At 37.0% G+C, this 26917-nt stretch overlaps 1 protein-coding gene across 1 annotated transcript in view; it reads left to right on the top strand.

The window, feature by feature from the left end:
• The window catches only part of LOC122794364 (protein eva-1 homolog C-like), a 1797456-nt gene that overhangs the window by 854037 nt on the left and 916502 nt on the right, over positions 1-26917 (top strand). Inside the window, exon 4 of the mRNA XM_044062695.1 lies at positions 5157-5309. Coding sequence (XP_043918630.1) covers positions 5157-5309 — 153 coding nt within the window. The remainder of the gene's footprint in view (positions 1-5156; positions 5310-26917) is intronic.

The raw sequence follows: 26917 nt of genomic DNA, 5'->3' as shown, positions 1-26917 counted from the left end.
GACTCCAGTACGTGCCTTACACAGACCGACTAAAGTGCCTGTTATTATACTCAGTATCGTATAGACTTCTTAGGGGAGACTTATACCTGACTTACATTGCAGTCTCCGACCCAAACCTAATGAATTTGCTGCACATTCATAAATCAAGCGGAACTATAGCTACTCATTCCAGGGACCTAAATATGGCCTGCGACTTGAATAGAACATGCTGGTGGGGCAGATTTGTCTCCCAGTGACTGTCACATTTTGGAATAAGCTGCCAATTTAGGTGAAGCAGAGCACCTCTATGACACTTTTCAGAAGGAACCTGGAAGAGTGGATGGAGCATCAGAAATTCTTAAAGGGGCTAGTGCCCACAACCCTCCTGGACATGGACAGTCATTACTAAATACAGTCCTGGGTATTGACTAGAATATCTATGGTATTACATTGGGATGACACGGCTAGGCTTGAAATGACCTCCGGGTCGATAGCCTTGTAACCTCCTGTGATCCTATGATCCTATAAAGAACAACTTAACAAATTAATTAAAGTTAGATACATTACACATGACAGTAATTTGGAACCAGCAAACAAAGAAATGCAGGTGATAGTTAAAATTTTACAATATAAAGGTAGATATGTCTGTAATTTACTTTAATGGACAGGGTGATGATTTCTAAGCTACTTTGAGTAGATCACCACCCAAAGTTTGATTCTCACTAACTCCACTTGCATGGCATGTGACTTTGCATTTCATCTAACCATGGAAAGGCATCAGTGTCACCCTTGTACACAGATACTTGTACACCAGTAGGTCTTGATTGATTAAAAAGAACTAAATAGAATTTAAATATCAGTTTGATTAATAGCATATTAACTGTCTTAAATCTTCAGGAGTGTGGGGAACTGCTGCACTGAAGTGTCTTTTGTACCAGGTCTTTGAATGAAAATTAGGCAGAAAAAGCAGAAAGCCTGCTTAGACACTTCAACAAAAGTATGATGAATGCATTTGCTTCTGGGCTGTTAAATGGTTTGTTATTTAGTTTCTTTGTGCAGACATCACATGCAGCCTGGAGACTAGGAAGGTGATTCTTATTTTGCAAACCGTACCTGTTTGTGCTCTGGAATGCTCTTATTTTTCAACACTGAATTCTTTCTCTTTGTATTGGGCTGCTGAGTCAGAGGCCCTTTATTCATCTTACACAGGCATGGCACTCTCTGGTAATTTGTTCAGTCCTCTGTTTCACTGAGATTATTATCTCTCATTATTTCTACTCTTTATTTTTCTTGCTGCTGCAAAGTTTATTTTACCGGTATCAAGTGTCTGTCATATTGAGTTGCTTTACTTTGAAGAGAGGTAAGACATAGAATTCTTGTTACACCTGTACTTTCTGGGACTTTTTCAAGGTTATTTATCCCACACACACACACACACACACACACACACACACACACACACACACACACACACACACACACACACACACACACACACATTTTCTCTATTTTGTTTTAATTGGGGTGTTTATCTAAAGCACCAAATGGTTGTAAACTTCCAGATGCTTTCATTTCATTCATACAGTTTTACAAGAACTTCAGACGAGTGGCAGCCAAACATCTTGTTTTGCCTGAGAAACCCTTGATTAACAGGTACACATTTGTACTTTATTAAGCTGAAAGGGATGCCTGGCAAGCTAGCTTTGTCTGGATATCTGTTCCATGCTGAAAGGCTCAAAAGAGAATTAAACAAGGCAGAAGATATATAGAATCAATATTTCTGCAGTCAGATGCAGTTCAGTGGGACTGGAAATTTTGCTGATGAGCTTGAGATTGCCTCAGCCCCTTAACATATTTACATAGTTCAATGTACTGGATGGGGCAAGCAGCTAGGTACCTGCAATATCACATCACTTAATCATATAGTGCACTCAGCTCTCCCCTGAAGTGAAGCAGTTAGACTTGATGAGTTTCCCTCGATTAAAAAAGTCCCTCAGCAACTTGAATTTTGCTCTTCCCTCTTTTATGTATGCATGTAGAGAAAGCGTGCCTCATCTCAGCTCTTTTGTCTTTTTATATTGCCATTTTTTCGACAGATGGTGCAGTGCTGGAGTCTTACAAGCAAGCAGGATATGTGCCATTGAGGAAATTTTTATTGCCTGTTTGCTAAAATGTTACAGATTTCAGCTTTAATGTGAATCTGGGGAAGGAAGGGTGACAGATATGGTACAAAAGGAAAACATTAGCATCTCATAGGCTTGTACTAGTCAAGCTGCCCTTGTGGGCCATTTTAAGCCTAGCCAATTTTCCTCAAACATGGAAATCAAGCCCTGTACCTTGTTTATCTGAGGTGAACACCCTAATCATTATGCCAGCCCCCTCTCATATATTGGTTGTGGGGGTCTTCTGTATAAGCGTTAGCTGTATATATCTGAGTAGGTAACATTAGAGGTAGTTTTCAATATACACATACGTGATTCTACATTATTTCTCACTTTACTTTCTTTCTGTAGCTCCTGTTTTCATTCAGCTTTCTCTTCTCTCTTTTTTTTAAATATTTCTGTTTGAACAAGCCACATGTGCACAAGCTCTCATCTGTACACCAGATATTCTGTGAAAATCACTGTAACTTTCATTCATTCATTCATTTATTCATTCATTCCACAGTACTCACTTTATCCTGTTCAGAGTCACAGGGGAATTGAAGCCCATCTCAGCACTTGGTGGCTGCAAAGCAGAGAGAGAGAGAAAGTAATTCTGAATAAAATGGTAGTCTTTCATAGTGTACCTTTTTATTTGTTTGATAAAACCATGCACTTATATTGATGACTCATGTTGTCTCCCACTTTTTGTTGCCATTTCCCAGCAATCTCCATCCACCACTTCAGTTTGCCTACTGGATTGACCCTTCCCTTCATCCACAGTCACTCTGCTATTCTCTGTTATTTTAAGAATTTGCCAGAAAAGTGTTTATTCTTCCACTGTTTTTGTTGTGTTCTGTCTGGCTCTGTTGATCTCTGTTTTTGACATCAGTAAGTAAAGGACTCAATCTGATGCTGCTTTGGGCATCTGTGTTCCTTAAGCTTGAACTAGAAACTGCCTCACCCCTTCCTATATAGACATTCCTTCGGTATCATGTGTTTAACAGCTTTTCCTGCTAGTTTAGGCCTTGGGTTTTTCTCCTTCATCTCTGCTTGTCTTTTCATTATTTCACAGTATGCATATGTATCATTCTGATACACATTTTATACTTTTATTTAATATATTTGTCTCTTTGTATAATCATCTTAAATTGTTATGCTGTGCATACATCTTTCTTAATGTACCATATCACTGTTCATGGCGGATATTTTCTTACATACCGTCTTGGTTGCCCTGATAATATGCAGTTTGTGTCTAACTAACCCATCCAGTAACCCGAAAAACTAACAGTAAAACAAGGTAAGATAAACAAATACATGTAGATATTGAGTGCACAGCCAATGTGGACAACTCACCTCCATGTATCTTAACTCAGTTGTTAACTCTAGGTTGTCAGCATCGTACTTTCTCCAATCTTTCAGGAATAATGTTATATCTGTCTGGTATATTACTGGAATCATCCACTTTATTAACTCATTACCTCTTCCTGGAAGTTACTGCATGTATAAGCCACATAATCTCTATTATTCAAAAAAAAAAAAAAAAAAAAAAAAACACCCCCAGCATTTCTAAAATTATAATCTCCTTAATCTGTCAGTTACCAGTATGAACTATCAAATGACCAGTTCCTAGAACAGTTTGACCCCATGCATCTGCTCCCTTGTTCCCATAATTATTCATAAGCTTTCTTTGTTGAACAGAAGCAAGGATTGTATTGAAATTTACTTTCAGCAGATACGTCTTTTTCTCATGATCATCAACTTTAGTTATATTTTGACAAATATACAATTGCTTACTAGTGTTTTCATTGTGAATTAATACAACTGGGCATGATTTGCTCCAATAAACATATGTTGTACATTTTGTATTGTATTTAAAAAAATGTTGTATTTTCCTTAATAATAATGCAAGGCTTACTGGTCTGCAGTTTCCATCCTGTTTTTAAGTCCTACCTTTTTGAAAGGGATCAAGTGTGCTTTTTAAAAGCCCTTTGACACAGGCTGGTTTACTCTATGACTGTAATTAAGAATAACAAACCTTTGGACAAAGCAAGAATGGATGGCATCCTTGAACTGGGGTTAGTGGTTGTTGAAGCCATTGATACAGGCTCAGGATTACAAAGGCAGGGCTGGATGCTGTCATGGAAGCTGGGTTTGAGAAAAGATGAGTCATATTTCCATTTCTTACAGATGGTATATACTGAAATTGACTTCATTTTCTTTGCTGGTGAATGTAAGGCAATATCTATGTACAGGTACAGAAACACCAAGTATTTTGCCAGAACTTTGTAGGAATGAAGCCTTCTTCACTTGTATTGCTGTCACAAATGTGTATATGCCCTGCAGAATCATAACAGTGGATCACACTATCTTCATCCTGCCTGGCCAGTACAAGGTACTAAACACGCTGTGGTATAAGACCAGTGGTATATCAGTTGAGATGAGCCTTATAACACCTTTACAAGCTCCAAGAACTGCAGTGGTGGCTTAATATCTCTGGAGTAGCTATGACCCTGTGTCCAAGGCATGTGTTGAGGAGTCTTAGAGAATGGTTAACCATAAGAAATGGGGACACTTAGGTGGGTCTACTTCTGCATGGTCCCAGAAAAAATGCAAAGTAATTAAACAAGGGTAAGCTATTAGAAAATAAATAAAAGGAAAAATAGAGAAGAGTAGTGAACAAGAAATGTACCACAAGTCATTATCTGGAATATACACCATGTATATTTTAGCAGCTTGAGGTCACTCACAAAATTATCATATCCATGGCAGTTGAACAGTCAGTAACAAATCCTCTCTTTTCTTTAAAACTAAGTTTATCCCAAGGTGACTCTTAAACCAGCTACTGGGTGTTAACAAGGATGCTTGTTGTAACTTTTTTCTGTTGTGCTGTATATTGGCACATTCGCTAGAACTTGTACAAACAGCTGTAGACACTGTCAGTAAAATTCAAAGAACACTTAAACTACGTCAGAATTAAATTTCAAAAGCAGACAGACCAGATTCAACTGACTATCAGTGATGTTTTATTTCTAGATGAATATAAGAGCAAGGTTGCCTGTGAGGGAGACAAGCTGCGACTCAGCTGCAGAAGGAACATGGTGATTGTTATCTATTCAGCCATCTTTGGCAGGTCACAAGAAGGCAGCTTGGAGTGTCCATACCAGAAGCGAAGTACACCCTCAATAGGTAAGAATACTGGTAAAACACCTAGGATCAGACCTGGGGATCCTCAGGCCAGTTCTGATGTAACGTTTCTTTCATTTACTATTAGAAATGTAGTACTTAAAATATAGCCCAGACATATCTTATTTAAACCTTCGACAGGTAGATGATGTTGATGGCTTCTCTGGTAGAAGATTAAAATGAACCAAAATAAACAGCAGATTTAACTAGTGATCTGGCATTTGAATAGGCTAATAACTCAAAAAAAGAAATGTCAAAATCTTCCGAACTACAAACACAACATTTTGTTAAGCACTTTTGTCCATATCCCTATTATCAGGACTTCATCAGAACAAACCTTGTGAGAATAAAGTTTTGTGTTTGTAGTTTAGAAAAATGTAATCCTTCTTTTATGGGTTATTAGAATAATAGTGTGAAAAGTTGTTTCCTGAAGCTTTTCTTCACAACTACATATGCATTATGATGTGTAATTCTGCATACTTCTTGCTGATAAATATAACCTAAAAGCTGAAAGCAGCTTCTGTCTGTTTAATGATATTCACTTGCTTCCGAATGTTGTTGAAACCACCTGATTGAAAGACTGCCAGTGAGGTTGCATAATTGTAAATGCAATTAACAGTAAACAGTACAGTTTTGTACTCAACAGATTCCTTACTGATTTTGTGCCTGTTTAGAAAAGTATTAAAAACAAGAGAATAATTGACAGAAATGGGCCATAGTGAGTAAACGTAAGACTAGTTTGTTCAATATACCTTGGTATTCTGTTGATCTGCTTATCTGTCTGAGATCACAATTGTTGGAAATGATTAGTTCTGTCTTAGCCCTTTTCATCTCAACAGATCATTGTGCTGTCAAGTCTTTTCAGGATGTGCCTATAATTGGGGTAGCTTCAACAATTTCATTGTTATATTGACCCACTGCTATTTCTGTAAAATAAGGAAAAGTCATGCCTACAATCTCCCCATCTCTCAGCTATCATGGTTGCCATTCTGTTTGAAAATCCCCTGTAGTTCATGTTGCTATTTCTTTCTGGACCTGTGAAACATTTGTCATATCTATTCTCATTCCCCTTGAGGTGCTAGTTGCATCATTCACAAATTACACCTGTTGATTTAATCACAGTTTAATTAAATGTATGCCTATGTCACATGACAGTAATGATTATAGCAGAATTATTTCATTTCTTAGGTTTTCTTTTCGACCAGTGAGTCATAAATTCATTTAATATATCTTAAGGCATTAGATTCCATGCCTAGTAGTATGGTCACACTGAGACATAAAACATTTTCTGTTATAAACATGCTAGTATACTCTGGGCCAGATTCATCAGAAAGCCACCTAGGCAGCTGCCCAGGGCCTGGTGCTGGTAAGGAGGCACAAATGTTTAAAAAAAGTCTTAGTCTCACCCACATAATTTTAAGCTGCCACTCAGTTGCTCCAGTTCCAAGAAATCTCACTCTCTCATTGTCCCTAATTAGTTCTTCACTATATGCTATTTGTCTATGCATCTGAGCATGTCTCTTGTAGCTTTATGGGTTGCCAGAGACATTTTCAGTAAATGTGAGTTTCAAAGGAAGAGAAGTTTTCTCTTCCTCATGCTATGTCTGTTTTCAGTGTGACTGTTTTGTTTAATTCATCAAATGACTTTCAGTGTTTCTGCTGCAAAAAGTTTTAAATTAAATACAAATCTCCTGTGATCATTGTTATTAAAGTAAAAGAATAAGATAGTATGCATACTGACAGGTTTGAACAGTGTTTTATGATAAGTGGGGGATAGAGCCAAGTAATGGGACATTGGCATGGCTGGGGTGAGTCTGATCCATTGCTCTGCATAGGACTCTATTTGACTATGATCTGGCTCTGAGCATGCATGCACGCGTGCGCTCGTGCACGCACACACACACACACACACACACACACACACACACACACACACACACACACACACACACAGCTGTTCTTAGTTCAGTAGATGCACTATGCCCCTCCTCAACTGCCAAGCCCATCCTAGCCTACTCACACACCCCAGATTGCTTTTTCCTGTCTTTCTTTTTCTCACAGTTTTTTTCTTATTCTTTATTTTTTCCTACAGTTATTCATTTCATTCAACATGTTGTGTCTAGGAAGACTAAACTCTGATGACTGTGGGGAGACTGAACAAAAAACATAATCCAAGAATGGAATTCAGTCTTACTCTTTATTTTTTATTTTTTTGCATCTGTTGAGCATATCTAACTGAGATTACACTGTAATAATTGCAGTGGAAGTAACTGTGTTAAGCTGGGAGGTAACCATGGGGTTTCTAGATGCTCTGAGATGCATTTAGAGTTTTTTAATAAACCTTTTCATCCAACGATGACCTGAACAAAACAAAAAATATTCTTAATCTTCAACTTTGCATTTTCCTGCATCCTTTCAACACACCTTAACTAAGCAAGACTACATGGATGCGCTGAGGTGAATTTTACAGCCTTTTTACAGCTTTTTGATCCAATACATGATTGCCTGAACAAAAACCGCATGTATGGAAAACAAATTCAATCTTACATTTTGCTTCAAGGAATAAATAAGGGGTCTACTATAGGTGCTTGCATACCATTAGTTTATGACACTTCCTCGCTGCCCCTCATTCTTATATTCTTATTGGCAAGTGCCCTAACTCCCACTACACCAATTCCTGTGCATTACCACTAAGCTATCTCTCCCAGAACCCTGACCCTAATCCTAAAAACAACTTCTGGTCACTCCCTAAACCTGAAGTACTCCTCCCCTAACCTTAACTCTGCTGCAACTTCCATTTACTCCCTAACCCTAAAATCACCCTTCTCTTGCTAATCCTAAACCCCTGACCCCTGATCCCCTTTTCCTTTTGCTACACCTAAATTCCCCCTCCTCTCCCTAATACTGCACTAACCTCTGGTCACTCCCTAAACCTAAAATCCATCTCTCCTCCCTAAACCTAAAATTCCCCTCCCAGTTTCCCCTCCCAACTTATCAGTTCTGTGATGAGACCTTGAGGGCATCTGACCATTCGGGAGCTGCTTTCCTGAACTCACATTTTAGTTCAAGCAGCTGCTTGGTCAGGTGGGCAGATGGGGAAGCAGCCCCTCAAGCCTCTGGCTGCCAGTTAGTGGTATTCACAGCTAAAATCCAAACCAGGTCTGTGTAGCTGAAACACTTGATATCCATATGGATAACTTGTATATATCCCATGGGCTTCCATTACAGGAGGTTTAAGGTATCACACAGTGAAAACTCTAGCTTGGCTGGGTTTTACTTGCAGTTTTTATTGAATATTTTTCTGCGTGACTTTTTTACACTTTGGTTTGGATGTTAGTTATGATATTTTGCATGTACCTTAATGGTCATCAGTAGGGTTTAAAGTCCTAGTGTTTCTGAAGTATAGCAAAACTATCCCTTTAGGCTGCCCTAATGAGGTCAATAAAAAGGCTACATTAGCTGTCAGAAGGAGAAGCCACAAGGTGAATCCAAAGGAGTTGTATATGTAGGATTATGCCAATCCTGCCAGTGTTTTTATATAGGTAGAATGGAATGTAGATTATGGGACCAGATTTATGAACATGAATATAATATAAAAATAATACATCTGAATAATGCATTAGCAAAACATGTTCACATGTACCCTATCCACCATTTCAAATACTTGGTTATAGAGAAGGTCAATATCAGCATGAGAGGGGGTTCCTGGACATTAGTGTTACACGAAAAATAATTATTTTGGCAATTATGTTTGAATGCTTGAAATTGCTTGGGCTTGAATGACTATTGCTCGATCAGTTGTATTTTAAAGCATAAAGCTTTAACTAGATAAAGTACTATTATCAACATTTCCATATAGGTTTGTGTATATCTTAACATCCTAATGAAAATGTGTATTTTATTTTTTTTTGTCGTAGTTTAATAAGTTCATTCATTTTTTTATTCCATTCATTTTAAGGTTTTTAGTGAATGAAGATTCTTACATTTTTAGATTACTGTGTTTATACTCTTTGAATGGCAGTTTAAACAGCACATTGACACTTAGAAATGTAAATGGGCGGGTTTAATGACATCATTCTTTGATCAGATGACTACTTTGGGCCTTGTTCAGAGCTCTCAACCAATCAGGGACAAATGTCAGCAGGATCAGGGACAAATCCAGAGAAAATCAGGGGCAATCAGGGAAACCTTTAAAATAGTACTATTAACGAGACATTGACAGAATAAGAGAAGGTGAACTAACTTATATCCTTTGAAGTTAAAGAAGTGTACCCTTAATTATTGTCACGATTTACTATGTGTAAATCACCACCTTTCCTCCAAAAGTCATCCATTTTAGGAGGAATTAAGAGAGACAGAGCTAAAATTTGAGTCAAAAGCAGGGACGTCCCTGAAAATAAGGGACAGTTGAGAGGTATGGCTCTTGTTTAAAACCTGTTTTTTGTGTTTAGTTTTATCTGAGGAAGTTCATTACTGTTATATGAATGAAAGTGCTTATTCGTCTATTTATTTGTGTATAGTAAAACTTTCTTCAGGAAACATGCATGTCCACAGCTAGTGGGGTTTGGTCTTATTGTCCTGAATGTAGTGATAAATACTTAAAAAGTAAAAAGTAATGGGCACACAGAAACCATGTACCTGAAACATGATGTCCTTAAGGTGTCATTTGCAGATATCCCGTGGGCCTTCATTACATGAGGTTTTAGGTATTACACAATGAAAACACTAGCTTGGTTGGGTTTCTCTTACAGTTTTTACTCTCACCAGGCTTCTGTCCTCAGTCTTGGGGATTCATACCATTCCTTTCATCACAAAAGTCCAGAATTCCACAGAACCCTGAAGGGTTTTGCAAATAAGCATGAACACATATGTATACACATATGCCAGTATTTGTAACTTTGCCCAATATTACAATAAACCTCAACAACTGAACTTTGTGAAGTATGTTTCTCTCGGGCACTGTGATATTCTTAAAATTACTGTATTGCAAGAAATCACCTCTTATCAGTGTAAGAAACATATCGAATAAGTGCATGATGCAAGCCTCTATGTCATACCTCTCAACCTGTTAGAGCCAGAAATATGGACAAAGCTATAAATAATTGGGGGACAAAGGGCCAAAAATAGGGACAATTTTGAAATATTGCCCTTACAAACTTAGAAAGTTGATACAATAACAGGTTTTGCATTAGCATGCATTTTTCTAAAGGGTATGCAGTCTGAAAGTAAAATCTGTCATTATTTTCTGACTTTAGTCTTTCATGATTTGCCAGTGATTTGTCAGAAAAACACAACTTCATGAAAAACAGACCAAAAATATGACACAAAAGTCTGAACATTCTGCAAAAATCTGTAGAGTTGAGAAAGAGGTATGCTCTATGTAACTGGACTTTGTGAAACAAGTCTCTAGGGCATTATAACACTCTTGAAATGATTGTCTTGCTAAAGTAATTTATCATCATTTTAAGAAACATTTCAAATGACTTCACAATGTGAATGAATTGGGCAAGAGAAGCTCAGAGAAAATAACATTTCGAAGTAATTGCACTTTGCAAATAAACTGTACACAGCACACTGAAATCTTCCCAAAATAGCAGTGCCTTGCTAGGCAACTTTCTGTAGTGCAAGTAATAGTGGCACTTTACAAATAGATGCACCCACCACAAGAAACTTTTCAAAATGGCTATATTTTGACTGTACTTCATGAAATAGTTGCACTTTGCACACAAATAAACTCTTCAGAATACATACACAGTAATACGCACATTTTGAGATACTTTGAATAACTTTAGTTGTGTTCTTGATATGCCTCACAGCAAGAGGTTCTCCCGTTCGATTCTCGGCTGGAGCACCTTCTGTGTGGAGTCTGCATATCCTCCCCTCGGTCGAGTGGCGTTCGAAAGACATGCGTAAATGGGCGTGCTTTCATTGAAGGTTGGACATTGAGCTGGCACCTTGGCACCGTAAAAATCTACTGCCAATCATTAGCGGACTGGAGTTCCGCTGTGGTGACCCCTAACCGGGAAAAGCCGAAAGAAGAACTTGATACAATACTAATCCATAGTTATGCCCAAAACACAGCACTTTGCTAAAAACATATAGTTGCCTTGCTTTTTTTATGCTTAATGTGCCCTTTTTGCCCTTATTATATTCGTTTTGCTCATTTAATCTCTTTTCATGCTCATTGTACTTTTCTTGTGCTTGTTTTACTCTAAACATGCCTGTTTTTCCCTTAAACATGCTCATTTTTGCTTTCCTGATAATTGTTTTGTCAAATGTTATTTTAAACATTTCCCTTAGTTAAGAATCCTTATGTGCCTCCCACTTGTTTAATAATGCAGTTTATGCCCTTGTAATGCTCCATTTTACCTTGCTTATAAAACAAGTAGTTTGTGTGTAATTTCATTACCTTTTATTCTTTTCTGGCTCTTTTTTGTGCTCATTTCTTTTAGTTTACTTCACCGTCTTCTCTGCAGCTCATGGCTCCATATCTTATTCCCTGTGACCCCAGTTCTGACAACATGTCGCTGTCCTACTTTGGACACGATAGAAGAGTCTTTGCGGGTTCTATTCAAGCAGCTTTATTATATACAAATGCATCACTGGCTGCAGTCTCAAAATGGCACTAGGAATGGCATGTGCTTGACATTTGTACATGCACGTTATGTCTTTGACATGCTTCTTAAAGACACATAGCACATGACATGTGCACTCTGATCTACAATGACTTTGCAACATTCAACATTGATGTGAGGTGACTTGGCTTTACCTGAATGGTGAAGACAAATAAAGCACCTGCTCCTGGGGTGCCTGACATGTGGCAGGCATATTTTGTTTTAACAGGGAGCTTTATTCATGTATTTATTTTTTAGTGCAAAAAAACTGTTTTATTGCTTAAAAAAATAATAAATAAATATGGAAAGCATTCCAATACATGCCTGGTGCCCTAGGTGGCTGCATTTTTCATCTATGCATAAGGCTAGCCCTGCACACACACCCGCACACCCTTACTCATGCATACGAGCCCACACACACACATACCCTTACTCATGTGCATGAGCCCTCACACACACACTCACACACCACACACACACACACACACACACACACACACACACACACACACACACACACACACACACACACACACACACACACACATACACAGACACATGCATCTGCTGCAAAGTGTTTACATAGCAAACAATATTTCCTCAGACCAATTGTGTCTAGTCCCCATTCTAGCACAGAAGGTATTTCATTAATTATTGATGCAGTATTGGGACCGCTATTACAAGAAACGGCATCATTTATTAAGGATTCGTGGCATTTTTTGGAGGAAGTTAAGAAATTCAGTATGAATAGATTGTTTGACTCCAATAAACATATTATTTTTACGTTGGATGTCACATCTTTGTACACGTGTATCCCTCATTATGTAGGTATTGAAGCAGTACGCGGTTATTTAACAAAGAAAAAATTACTTCCGAATGATGTTATTTCCACTATTTGTAGTTTTGTAGAAATAGTGTTAGAAAATAATTATTTTATTTTTGGCAATCAATATTATAGGCAGAGAAAGGGTATTGCTATGGGGTCCCCTGCCGCTCCAGCATTTGCCAATACAGTCATGGCATGGTGGGAAATGGATATATTATCCATGATAAAAGAAGAGTTTACAATTGTGTTTTATAAAAGATTTATTGATGATTTATTTTTTATAATAGAAGGTGATGAATTGACAGTAAACAATTTTATGACAAAAGCCAATAATTATTCAGATTTTTTAAAATTCACCATAGGTGATGTAGGTTTATTAGTGAATTTTTTAGATGTATGTCTATGGTGGGATTTGTATGACAATAGATTTCACAGTAAAATACACAGAAAACGGACATTTACAAATGGCTATTTACATTACAAAAGTAATCATCCAAAACACATTGTAAATAATATACCCAGAGGGCAATACATAAGAGCAAGCCGAATGACTAGTAGGGTTGAAAATTTGATTGAAGAATTTCATTTCATAACCTCATTATTTTTAGATAGAGGTTATGACATTAATAACTTAATGAATAGTGGAAATGAAATTTTTGAGAAGCGTGACAGTTTATTTCCAGCTATTCTAAATGATTTTGATTCTCAAAGTTTAATAAAAATTAGGAATGATAAAAATGCTGAAAAAGAAGTCATGTGTTCGTTAGAGATGAGTAGCGAAATGAATGTAATAGCATCAATTGTTAACAAAAATTGGAAAATTATTCAAGGGAACCAGGATGTTTCAAAGATTCTAGGTAGTAACCCACATTTTGTATTTAGGAACACTAATAACATTAAAAAAATGTTGGAATACAATAAAAGTGAATACAAAAAGGCTGATATAACTAAAAATGGTATGTTTTGCTGCCAGAACTGTAAAGTTTGTCGGTTCATTTCTGTAGGTACTAGTATTGCTGTAGCCAGCCACAATAGAATTATTGAAGTACCAGGGTATGTAGATTGCAATTCTTGTGGTTTGGTTTATATAGGCATGTGTACAGCATGTCCTGCTTTTTATGTGGGCATGACTACTCGTAGTCTCAACACCCGCATAAAGGAACACCTATATAGCATGAAATGCAAAGATGAAAAAAATGCCCTATATAAACATTCCAGAAGTTGTAATTTTTTTAAAAAATTTGTTTTTTCAGTACTTGAAGTCTGTGAAGTTGATAATAGGGCTGGGGATTTCAAGAATATGTTAGAACAAAAAGAAACATTGTGGCAGATTAGGTTAAATTCTGACAAACATCCTGGATTAAATGAAGCCATAAACGTGAAATGTTTTTTAAAGTATAGAAAGTTAAGTATAAATAAGGAATATAATATATTGCAATTATTTAATTCAGTATGAACTGTGAGGAGTTTTTAATATATGTTTTTAATTGAATTGATTAATTGTTTAATTGTTTTTAATCATGTGTTGATTGAGTGTGTATTTAAATGGGTAAAAATGAGTTTGTAAAGCATTCTGATGAAGTCGTGTGATGAAAGCGTTTATTAAAATGGATTCTACGCTATTTTTTTGACTGGGACTATATTATTGGTGCTGTTACCAGTGTATTGCATTTCGTTTTGCTACTTTTATTCCGTTTTGCTACCTTTAGTGAACTAACTTGTCAAGTATAGTTCATTTTTCTTTTTATTTCCTCTGCTTTCTTTTTACTAAAATGCTGCTTCATATGTTCCATGCTTGAACCCCTGGTGGCTTTGCCTTTTCCATTTCAAATAGCAGACCCCTGCACCACCTTACTCATGTTTGCTAACTCTAACCTTAGCCATAACCCTAACCTTAACACTATCCATAATGTTAAATACTATCCTGTCTCAAACCCCAACAGTAAAGAGCACACACCTTAACTCTAAATATAATATATATTTATATATTTGATATATATAATATATATTTATATATTTAGTTTATATAAAGTATAAGCTTCTCTTATACAGTATGCAGATGACAGATGATCCACCCTCATCTGCTCAGCCCCAACTATACCTGAACTTCAGAAGATCATGCATGAAGCCTTTTCATCTGTAGAAAGACATATATATATATATATATATATATATATATATATATATATATATATATATATATATATATATATGTGTGTGTGTGTGTGTGTGTGTGTGTGTGTGTGTGTGTGTGTGTGTGTGTGTGTGTGTGTGTGTGTGTGTGTGTGTGTGTATGTGTGTGTGTGTGTGTGCGCGCTTGGGAAAGGAAACATGGATGCTTCATATCCGGATGCTCCATATTCGTAAGTCTAACTCCTCACGCATTACCTGCTCGATAGGCCTAAATCTATTATGCGACATCAACAAAACCTGCTGGAGAGACAGGTTTGTCTCCCAGAGGCTGCCCTGTTTCTGGAATAGACTTCTCATACATATCAGAGTACCTCACTGTCCCTCTTCAAATGCAACTTTGAGTGGATGGGACACCATATATTTGTCCCAGGGGTTCCACTATGTCCCTCATTGACAGGGGTGTCAGGTCCTGACTGAGGTTTCTTTTTTGGAGATAAACTCTTGGCTAGGCTTATAAGGGCCTCAGGGCCATTAGCCTAGTAACCTCCTAAGATCATATGATATATATATATATATATATATATATATATATATATATATATATATATGTACTTACATATTATCGCAACCAGATTTTCACGGGTGCAGGAAACACTGTAAGGTGTGTTTTTAAGTTGGTACAGTTAAAAAATAAGTTTGGATTTCCTTTGGGACGAAAAATAAATAAAAAATTCTGCTTCCTGTTTGGAGTGCATTACACACGCACTCTTGAATTGTCATGGGTGCTCTCTAAGTAAGAAAAGGAATGTTGCCACTGTGAAGAACGAATCCTGAGAATGAAAAGACAGAGACAGGAATCATGCGTTTGGTAAACTAAATATTTATGACAGTTTGTAAACATGCTTGAAAATAACACTTTCAATGAGAAAGTTGCAATAACTGATGCTTTTTTAAAGGGAGGGTGGATTATGTGGGCAGCTTATTCTGGGGTCGTTCTTCACAGAAGAAGTTGGCATTACTACTTTGGTTTAGTCTTTCCTTCATTTGTTCATACTTTCTTAAATAACTTGATTATTCATTTAGGGTTATAGGGTAGCCGGAGTCTATTCTGGTACTTAATGGCCACATATCAGTGAAACTAATCCCAACTCAGCCCACGTGTTCTTTCAATCCATGGAAAAAAATACAAGATTTTCAGTTAAGCAACAAGAAGAGTTTTATCAAACATCTGGTGCTGCACAATCTGTTATTGAAATGAAGAGGTGGTTCATGTTACATGTGTTTAAACCAGCAGTAGGAGAGGGATCCAGTGAATGTAATCATGAAACATAAAGTGCATAAAGAAACTCGACTACCTTAACTTCTTATTGCTAACACTGACCAAAACAAACTGCTGTGGTAAAGAAAACACATTATATTACAGTTTTACAACATTTACGATCGCATTCAAGGATCGGGAAGCAACCGCTATTACCGCAAAAATCTGGTTGTGATATTACGCAAGCACTATATATATATATATATATATATATATATATATATATATATGTGTGTGTGTGTGTGTGTGTGTGTGTATGTATGTGTATATATATATATATATCTATATATATATATATATATATCTATATATATATATATATATATGTGTGTGTGTGTGTGTGTGTGTGTGTGTATGTGTGTATGTATATATAAATAGGTACTGCCACATGTCCATTTCATTTTCTAAACCACTTCTGTTATTGCAGATAGTAAGGTAGCATGCATCCATTTTCTAACCCACTTCTGTTGCAGATAGTAAGGTAGTAGTGGTAACATGATACTGCATGGGCAAGGCTTTGTTATCCTTCATGTGGGATCCTCAACCACTCTCAGGCAAGCTTAGTAATATGCTCTCTCCAGCATCTCTAGCATATGTCCGGGGGCCTCACAGGGGATCAGGAAATTGATCACTGGATATGTGAAGTGGCATTTATACTGTAGGTGTTGTACTAGACTGAATGCACCCAGTTGGCATTCTCACTAGGTACTTAGCCAGCTTAACTGACTCCTCTCAACCATGATGAAAACTGGCTGTATTTCAGGAGTTTCTGGGATTGCCTAGTTCTTCATTTTATTAAGGAAAGTAAGCCCATCTACCCTGTAAAGGAACCTTATTTCTGCCCCTTTTTTATCTGAAATCATGCTCAGCTGAAGAAGGGGACAGAGAATGACCAGTAAATGAAGGTTTGGGCCTATGACTCCTTTCTTGGTTCACCATCATATTGTAGTACAACACCTGCAGCAGCACTATTGTGGCTACACCTGTATAATCACTAGTGTCAGACATGGTGTACTTGTGAACAGGACCCCAAGATATTGTAACTCCTCTACTTCCTTTCACCCACATCTGAAGAGAGCAATTCACTCTCTTATAGAAGAGACCTTTTACTTTAGATTTGGAGGTTTTTGCTTTCATGGCATCTCCTTCATACTCACTAATAAAATACTTCCCCATATTGGCTCTCTCAGTAGACCTGGGCTGTGCCTTCACATCTTTTCCATGAATCTCATAATCAGCAGGAGATACAGCCTTGGCAGAGTTCTACTCCCTCAAAGAATGCATTCATTGTAATGCCAGGAATGTGGTCATAACTTAAACATCTCAAATACCCAGAGTGAATGTCATTTAACAACAGCCCAGGGTTGCTGTATTGTTGTAGCATCTGCCACAAGCCATTGTATAATACAGAGTCATGTACCTTCTCCAGGCCAAACATTACATGTAGATAGTGTGATGCCCCTGCACTGGCCCAGTAATCAAGGTGCCTCAATCCTCACCACTAGCACTAGTGAGGGACGTGCACATTGGGAGGATGACAAGTACACACTCAGTAAAGTACAATTTCCCTTAAGAGCACACAGAGATCTGGTTTCTCCTTCCCTCTCCAGATCCCCAAATAAGACTCCACACTGGCACATGTAAAGTTAAAGGCATTCATCCCAGTCTAAGCTCAAACTATTTCTGCTCTGGCCAATTCATGCATTAGATTCCAGTCTGAGCTAGTCTGTTTGTAGGCATTTGATTTGGAGCACATTAAAATTTCCCATTAAACAAATGCTATTACTTAACAACAGCTATAGGGTTCAGATCTCAGCCGAGTGGTTAAGCCAAAACCTCCAGCACCCTCTCTGTCCAAACAGTGCTTCATGCCCCTGCCCAAGTAGCTGACGCACACACACTTTGAGATTTGACTTATATACAAACACACAGACAATACTGAGGAAGGCCGGCACAGGTTCACTAGCTATGCCCCCTTCTGCCCAGACTTTAAGTTAATACCAGCTGCCACCAACCACTCTTACTTATCAGCTACTATAAGGCCCTTACCAAAGAGTGACCAGTTCTACTGTGTAATGTACTATTATCCAAAGGGTAAGTGTGACCAAGACTTTTAAGGCTATTTAGGAGTGGCCTATAAAGTGCCACCAAATACATATAAAAGTACTCTAAGAGCTTAAATATCTCTAAACAAACCAGCCACAATTAAAAGGTTTAAATATATTTAATAATAAATAATAAAAGAACAAGACAATACTCAATAATACAACACAGTGACAAGAGAGTTCAGAATCACAGGAAATATTTTAAAACAACATTGCAGGACAGTCTCACATAAATACAGAAAACATCTAAACTAATCTTACTATATTCCCATCTGTCTCTAAGAGAAATCAGTGTAATCTAAGTCTTACTTACAGAGCAACATGCAGGCAGAAGTGCTGGGTGAATGTTTCTAGGTCCAAAGACAAATACAAAATGCACAGACTCATTCTCTGAGATAGTTTTTAAGTTAGTATCAAATGTTACTGCTGGGTTATCTCAGATTACATCATTCTTTGTCACCTCTGCCTTCAGTTCCCAGGCTAACAGAAACTTAAATTAACATCTCTGTGTCAAAAATATTTCCCTCTCAGAAGTTTGCCTAGAACTGGAAGTCGTAAAACAGTTCAACACTTTTACATTTGAAACCTGTAATTATTTCTGTTTCCAGACAATAGAAATAACTCCTAGCTGTAGACATTCTGTCTCCTAGCTGAGATAAAAATCACCGTAAAACTCTGCTTTTCTTGAGGGTTTGCAAGTTAATTCTGTATGTTCTAGGGCAGGCTTTACCATCAAAACATACATTTACATAGGCATATAGTTTATACACATTTCTGCTCTTTTCCAGCAGGGTAAACTGTGGTTACATTTTTGAAGCTCAGTACAGAACATACAGTTCAACACACACTTCTGCAGCAGTAGTTTAATGTAAACGTAACATATATAGTTTTCTTACATCTGTAAGACAAGCATACAAATCATATTACTATTCACAAATAATATAAGAGTTATTTACAAAATTCCAGCAGCCTTTACAGATAGCATTAGCAAACCCCACCATTATCTATGCAAAGAAAAAAAGGATGCATTTCTCTCTGACCAGGATAGACTCTGCATTGATTTGTCTGAATAATGAAGTTACCAACTGAATAAAATCTCCATTTTAACAGCTTTGTTTAGCGTTTTCTAAAGGGTTAACAAAGAGCCCAATATATCCATTCATCATTTTAAAATGTGGACCACTACCAGATTTTGGCAGTCCAGAGCTACTGTCCTTTCTTTATTCTGTCTCTCTTTCATGTTACATTAAAGAGGCATATTTTACACTTTGTATCTAAATGTGACTTTTTCTGACTTCCATCCCATGTTTTCCCTTTCTTTCCTACTTTTGGGTCAGTTAGGGGGATATAGAACTGTAACAAAAATGACACATATTTCTGTGTTTTCCATGGCAATACTACTTCTGAAGGTAAACAAAAAGCCAGGCTACATAAGAATGGTGAGTAGTTCTATAGCATTTATCACTGGGGTGGGGGTGAATGCAGGCCTGGGTCATGTGGGCCCACATTATTGCAAAGTATTTCTGTACTGCAGTAGCTCTACTTAGCTGTTCTTAAGGTTCAAGATATTTTAATTCTTTTCTCTTTTAGTTTTAATATTTAGGACTGACTACTCATTAGTAAAACATGCACTTTTTGTCTTCTAACCATTTACTAAGTTATTTGTATTGTTTTTTATGAGATTTGTGTTCCTCTTTCTTCTTGTAAACCTTTTAAAAACTGTATGTATTTTCTTCCAAGGCCTTTGCGGAAGAGGGGCTTTGTGCCCACTTAGAATATCCCATTAAATAAATACTATTACTTAATTAATATTAATTAATTAACTAATAATTAATTAAAATAAATAATTAATTAATTGCAGGTCTCAGCTTTTACAGATAAAGTTAAAGTGATTGATCCCAGTCTAAGCTCACACTATTTCTGCTCTGGCCGATTAATGCATTAGATTCCAGTCTGAGCTAGTCTGTTTGTAGGTATTTGATTTGTAGTACATTAAAATTTCTGCAAAGCAACTTGTGCTTTTCACAGACGCTGTAATTTAATGATGAGATTGAAAACAATGTGTTAAATGTCGACAGCTTGTTGTGCCAAGTGATAGCGGGGATTAACATTTCTATAAGGCTGCATGGAAGGTTGTAGCCTGAAGGAATACATCATATGTAAAGGTGCTGGATTAGTGCCAACATAAATCAGCACTGTGAAATGCTATGGTAAATAATCATGTAAATAAGAAAAGGAATAAAAGGTATGAGGTGCTGTGAAAATGACTAACACCTTTAGGCTATTTAATTATAGCTTGCTATAATAAAAGGCTATCTAGATTTTTGGGTGGATTGAAAAAGAGTATGAAACTGTAATTTCTGTTTAATTCTTGTGCTGTTTCACTTGGATTTTTAAAATATTGAGCCCCATGCTCATAATGTATGTACCCCATTTGACTAGTGCATTGTGCCCTGCACTATTGCTAAAAGGGTGCCCATGTTTCCAGTGTCCTTAGTTGTTTATAGCTGCTCATATGGTTCAGATTGTGTCATAACAGCCATCACTGGAAATATTCCATGTTCAATGTCTAAAAAAGCATTAAAATTCATGTGTACCTGTGCTAAATATATCATGCATGAGGACTGTCATGGGATCTGCCTTTTTACCTGTGTCTAGACCATGACATTAATGACATTTGCATGTTCTGGCACTAAAACTTTGGAGCTTATTGTCATCAAAGTGAGAAAATCGATGTTTGAATCAGTTCCAGTGTTTAGCAGCTATGAAGGGAGCTTAAGATACAGAGGGGACTTTGGACAAGGATTGCTTTGACAGCTCATCTAGGGATCCCATGCAGTAGCAATGCAAGAAAGAGGAACTGGACATCTAGTCTTGTCAACATTTCCATGTTCACTTACAATGGCCACTGATCTGTTCTGCATGCGGTCATCATCCCAGAGAGATATTATCCCAGCACTCACTGCTGGGAGGAGAGCTGGGGTGTTGCGGGTGTCATCTCTGGCCATTTGCCAACAAAGCTACCAAACTCTTTCGTCTAACATCAGGAACACAGCCAAAAGCAATCAGGGACAAAGACAGACAAACACTCAGAGTCAGGAATAGATTTTACAGTGTTTATGTTTTTTGTTTGTTCCTTCTGATAACCAGGTAGCTGTGCAGGTGAAACATCACCCTTTTCAGTCATGATTAACGTCACATTATGATAATACAATAAGTATAGTAGTCAGAGAAATAGTATTGATTATAGTTATTTATATAGTATAGATAGTAGTAAAATATTTATTTATTCTTTTTTGACCGGGGTAGACCACCAATCAAACTGACTATTTTTAGGCTCAGAATGGAGGTGTTCATAGGTTCATAGATTAGTACTAGGCTAATTGCCCTTGTGAGCCATTTTATGCCTAGCCAATTAACCCATGTGAGAATAAAACCCTGCACCTTGTGTTTGTAAGGTAAACACCTTAACCATTATGCCAACCTCCCACCCCATTACAACTAATCAGATTGCAGTACAGTGTACAGGCAATATTATCGCAAAAGTGAAGATAAAGACTATTCAACACTGGTAACTTATTAAGAATAAGTAAATATAATTAATAAACAGTAGGAAGACACTGTAAAGGGCTGTGACAGAGCTATATATGTTGTATACAATGTCAAGGCTTTTGTAAAACAAATGAACATGAGGTTTACAAGCAATGATCATTTGCAGAATGTGTATTTACAGTAGAAGGAAGGTGAGGGTGCTGAGAGGAAGGTTTGGGGCTAGACAGGAATGGGCTTAGTGAGGAATATGGAGGGAGGGAGTTAGAGGTGAATGAGAGAAAGGAATGATGTGATTGTTAAATGTGCCAATTGGTGCTGAGTTGCATTTGTTTGAAGTAGTGTGGGAGGTTAGTTGCTAGGGGTGTTATCAGGTAATATCCTTGGATGTGCGACATTCACCTGATGCTTCTTTGATTAGTTGATTTTTCAAGGTCTTGTCTGACTTTATTGAATGGAGAGGTGGATTAAAGTTTTCCTGGGAAGTGATTGCCAGTTCCGAACAGCCATTATTGAAATCTGTGATCGGTGGAATGGAGTTTGTTTTGTGAAATGGTGAGACTAAGGGAGGATTCTGATCTTACAGTATGTTTTATGTTGTGGTTATTTTGATGAGTTGGCTTCTGAAGAAAAGCTTATGAAGCCTGGAGTAAAGTACAGCTTTGGTTTGTAGGAAGCCATCTGACTTTGTTTAGCATTGCATAGTGTTGCTGTTTGGGGAGGCAAGGATGATGACCATACATATGTGGCTTGCTGTAATGTGGTGGATTGACAGGTTTTTCCTGATTGCTGTAGCTATTAGGAAAATTTCATATTCAAGCTAGGAAAGTAGGACTCCTTTGTCTATAGACTTTTTGCCATCATGTGAGATGAAGTGTGATGTTCTTTTAGCCTCAAATAGGAGGGTATTGATTTTGGATTTTGTCATAATGGTATGGTATTGGAAATTAAGAGATTGGTCTAGCAAAATGTCTAAGTATTTAAAGTGTTGGATAGTCTCTATGTTGTATTTCCTGTTATGGCTGAATGCCCAGATTGGAGGGACCATGGAGAATTTTCGTTGTGATCCAAAGATTATGGCTTTGTTTTTTTACTATTAATAAGATTGTCAAATAATAGCCACTGCAACAGGGTGGGTGGGTTTCATTTTCCAGAAGACTTTTAATGGCAGAATGTGATGTGTCAGATCTGTGGATGCACATGTCCTCTGCATACATAATTATAGGGGTTTGTGGGAGGTTTGCTGGTAAGATGTTTATGAAAACAGATAAAAACTGGGGTGAAAGAATGGATCCTTTGGGTATGACTTTGGTAACAGTAGCTAAGTTGGCTGACCTATTACCTATGTGGACTTTGACTTTCCCTCTGGTGGGGACACTTTTAAACCATGGCAGTGACTTTGAGCTGATATCTGCAGAGGTTGTGGTGTTAAGCAGGATTGTATTATCTGTTTGATAGATGGCTGTGGTGATGCCAAGGATATCATCTGTCAGTGTATGTCAGTCATGGTGCTGCTTCCTAATCATAACTTATGCTGGTGTGGTGTTAGGATGCTGTAACATAGTCTATTAATTGTGTAAACATATTTTTTTCAAAAATCTTTCTCAGTGTGGTGAGTATTCACATTGGCCAAAAGCCTGTATTGTCCTTGGATTTTGGAATTTTTGGTGTGGGTCTAACTGTGGATTATTTTAATACGGAAAGCATGAAGTTTTGAGAGAGGCAATGGTTATATAATTACTCAAGTGGGTATAGAAATTGATCTTTACATAGTAGCATTATAAACCAGGGTACTAGACCATAAGGCCTAGATAGGGCATCTGTTGGGATTTCGTTGAATATTCCACTTATTTCTTTTTATGTAGATTTTGTTAAGTACAAGCAGGGTATAGGGGAAAGAGTCAGGAGTACTGAATATGCTTGATGTTGGAGCGTATATGGTGGGGTGGGCGCTAAATTGTGTATGGAAGTCTCTGGAGGGGAGCTGGCCTGAGGTAGTTTGAATGGTGTTACTTTGGGAATGGTCTTTGTGGGTTGCTCTGATTGTTATTACAATATTGTTAAGTATTGCAGTGCAGAAAAATAAAATTATAAATTTATGGCAGAAAGTAGCTAAGACATTTACAGAAGCTAACATTTATGCTACAGCACAGGTATATACACAGTGTTACATCTCAGTTAGTTAAGCAAGATTTATGTAAGACAGTTTACGTACAGTAAAACAAGTGCGACTAGTATCTGCATTCATCTCAAAAGTAATTTAACATGATTTTGGCTAGGCTACAGTCTGAAAACAGGAGTGCAGGAAGAACGTGAACACAAAGAGTAAGGTGGGGTGGGATTTGATGAAAGTTTTAAGATACAGTGAAAGTTCTAAGATAACCTAAAAGGGATTTTTTTTAAATGAGGTGATGGAGAGTTGACTACATATGTTTACACACATGGAGCTACGTACAGCAGGCCCAAGTTTTAGAAAAAGCATGCTGTAAGATATTAATAGTCAAGTGGATCACACTGTGTTGGTGGTGCCTGGGAGATGATTTCTTGGTGCATAACAGGTTTGATTCCTTCAGCCTGTGTTTGCTTACTTTGTGACTCTGAGACAGTCCTTCAACCAGACAGAGCTGACCCATCAAGCAAGTATGTGGGTTTCTTAACAGAATTAACTTATAAAAGGAGATGGAGTAAGAGGATTTGTATTATGCATGTTTTAAAGAAAAAAATAATCTGTAACTGTAATATATGGAACTGTTTATTAGATTTAAGTTTTACTATTTTGTCACAAGATTACAACTTTTTTTGAGGAAAATGGCACATTTTTGTGGCAAAATCAACATGCATATTTGCTGGGCCAGACTGATGCCCTTTAAGTGGATAAGAAGCAGAACTTAATCCTAACTGAAGTGTTAAACCTCACCCCAACGCAAAATTTAATATCAATCCTGGTACAACCCCCCTCCTGCAACTATACCGTTAATGACTTGTACAAATACTACATCTCTGGCATTTCCAAATTAGATTCACTCAAAAACAGGTACAAATGTTTTAGATTAAATTGTCATCAAACAAATAAGCTACTGGTTACTCCAGGAGCAAGACAGCTTTAGGGAGAGCTGTCCTTCTTTGCATCTTGCCCTGAAGCTATCCTGGTACATTTCTGACTCTGATGTGGAAAAAAGAAAATCTGTCCTGAAAGGCAATAGCTTTGTCTAAGAAAATTCAGTAGTGGGCTACATAAGGACATGCACACACACACAAACACTTTGTGACTTTCATCTTTAAAAAAATATTCTTCATTAACTTGACTAGTCTGGCCATGTAAAACTTTGACAGACAAAAAAGCACAAAATAAATGTTATAGTACATGATGGTGACACCACACAAACATAGTTAGCTTTTCTTGAATATTACATAGTTTGCAAGGTCTATGGCAGATGTAAAGGAGTATGCAACATTTGTATGACTAACAGCAGGGCAAAACAGGGTTTATCCTCAAAATTGTTCCACAGTTTCATTACTAGAAGAATACAGGAAAAGTTTTCAACCAATAGCATACATGACACATGAAATATTTATATATACTTCCTGGCCTTAGTTTAGATAGCTCACCTTATAAATAGTTTGTATCAGAAACCGAGTGCCTTACAGTGATTTTCTCATAAACTAAGACTTACCTTGCCACCATGGCATATTATGCAGAAAGTGGTAATCATCACTGGTGAATGTTATTGGCTGCACTTTTTTCTCCAGTAACTTTTTAAAAGCACCGATTTGTCCAAGACTTTGCCATCAAGGATAACTAGTAAACACTAACTTTAGTGATGTCAATGTAAGGGAAGCGTAGGGTTCTTCTTTTAAAGTCTGTAAATGCACCTCACTTTACTCTTAAGTTGATGTCACTTAGGGATGCACAACATTTAATTGTAACATGTTGAAGCTTTTTTTTTATTAAAAATGTCTCAAAAATAAGGAATAAACATAGTACAAGTAATCATTGGCACTTAACTCCTATTAATTTGAACAAATCACTTTAATGCATTTTTATGGAAATCATCTTCAAGAACAAGTACAGAGTTGTTATTCATGAAGCACTCCCTGTAGGATCTGACCTTTTGATTGGTGGCAAATCAAATGCAGAAACAACCTGGTGCTACAGAAATATGAATGTCTAGCTTTGGGTATAGTTTTAGAAGTAAAATATTATACATTCTTATCAGGGCTTTATATTGGCTGGCTTAAACATAGCATTGTGAGCCCCTCATCTTCAAGGCAAAGTGTATTTTTGCTTTTGAGTACATATTCTCAGTCTTCTTGTTTACAGCAGTGGATGTAAACATATTTACCTTTGTATTCAGCACCAAAACGTTGCTGTATTAATAATTTTCAAATCATAGCAATTCAGAACATTGTAATCTTTTTCTTTTAAACGTTTCTTGAAATAACATGATGACCGTTCTTTTAAAGTCTTCCTTAACTTTAAAAACCTTTACAGGAAATGATGCACCCTTAAACTAATTTTAGAGCCTTTAACAACTATAATTTTAGTGCTGGTACTTTGAAACAGTTGAGAACAATATGCAGAGCTACACATAATTTACAGTTTATGTATTTATTTATTTGCTGGTCCCCTAACCCTTTTCAGTCACTGCCCCAATTCACTGAACAAGAAAAAAATAATTTCAGTAAAACTTAGTATAGTTCTGAATACAGATTATATTGAAGTAAAGACAGACCTAAAATAAGCAAAAAAAATGTGTACATCAAGAAGGAATACCCCAGAAAGTACAATGGCATCTTCTAAGAACCATGATGTATCCTAAATAAATAACTTATTTAATTAGTACTAGAATATGAATTTTATCATATCATCATTTCCTACAGACTGCTACAATGTGACCTGTGTCTGGCATACAAGGCATCCTACGACCCATTACTGATGGATTTATTGCACTTTAGCAAGTCAAATGGCATCATAAATATGTGGTCTAGGCATCTAAACGTCTGTTACAACATTGACAACATGGTTTGGAAAGACAAGTAAGAGAAGACAGGCATATCTCTCAGAG

Source organism: Protopterus annectens, chromosome 2.part1 (genome assembly GCF_019279795.1).
Source record: "Protopterus annectens isolate FY-2018-M chromosome 2.part1, PAN1.0, whole genome shotgun sequence".
In the NCBI taxonomy this organism is placed as follows: Eukaryota; Metazoa; Chordata; order Ceratodontiformes; family Protopteridae; genus Protopterus; species Protopterus annectens.
Note: the sequence above shows the minus strand (reverse complement) of the source record. Positions and strands in the feature narration are given on the sequence as shown.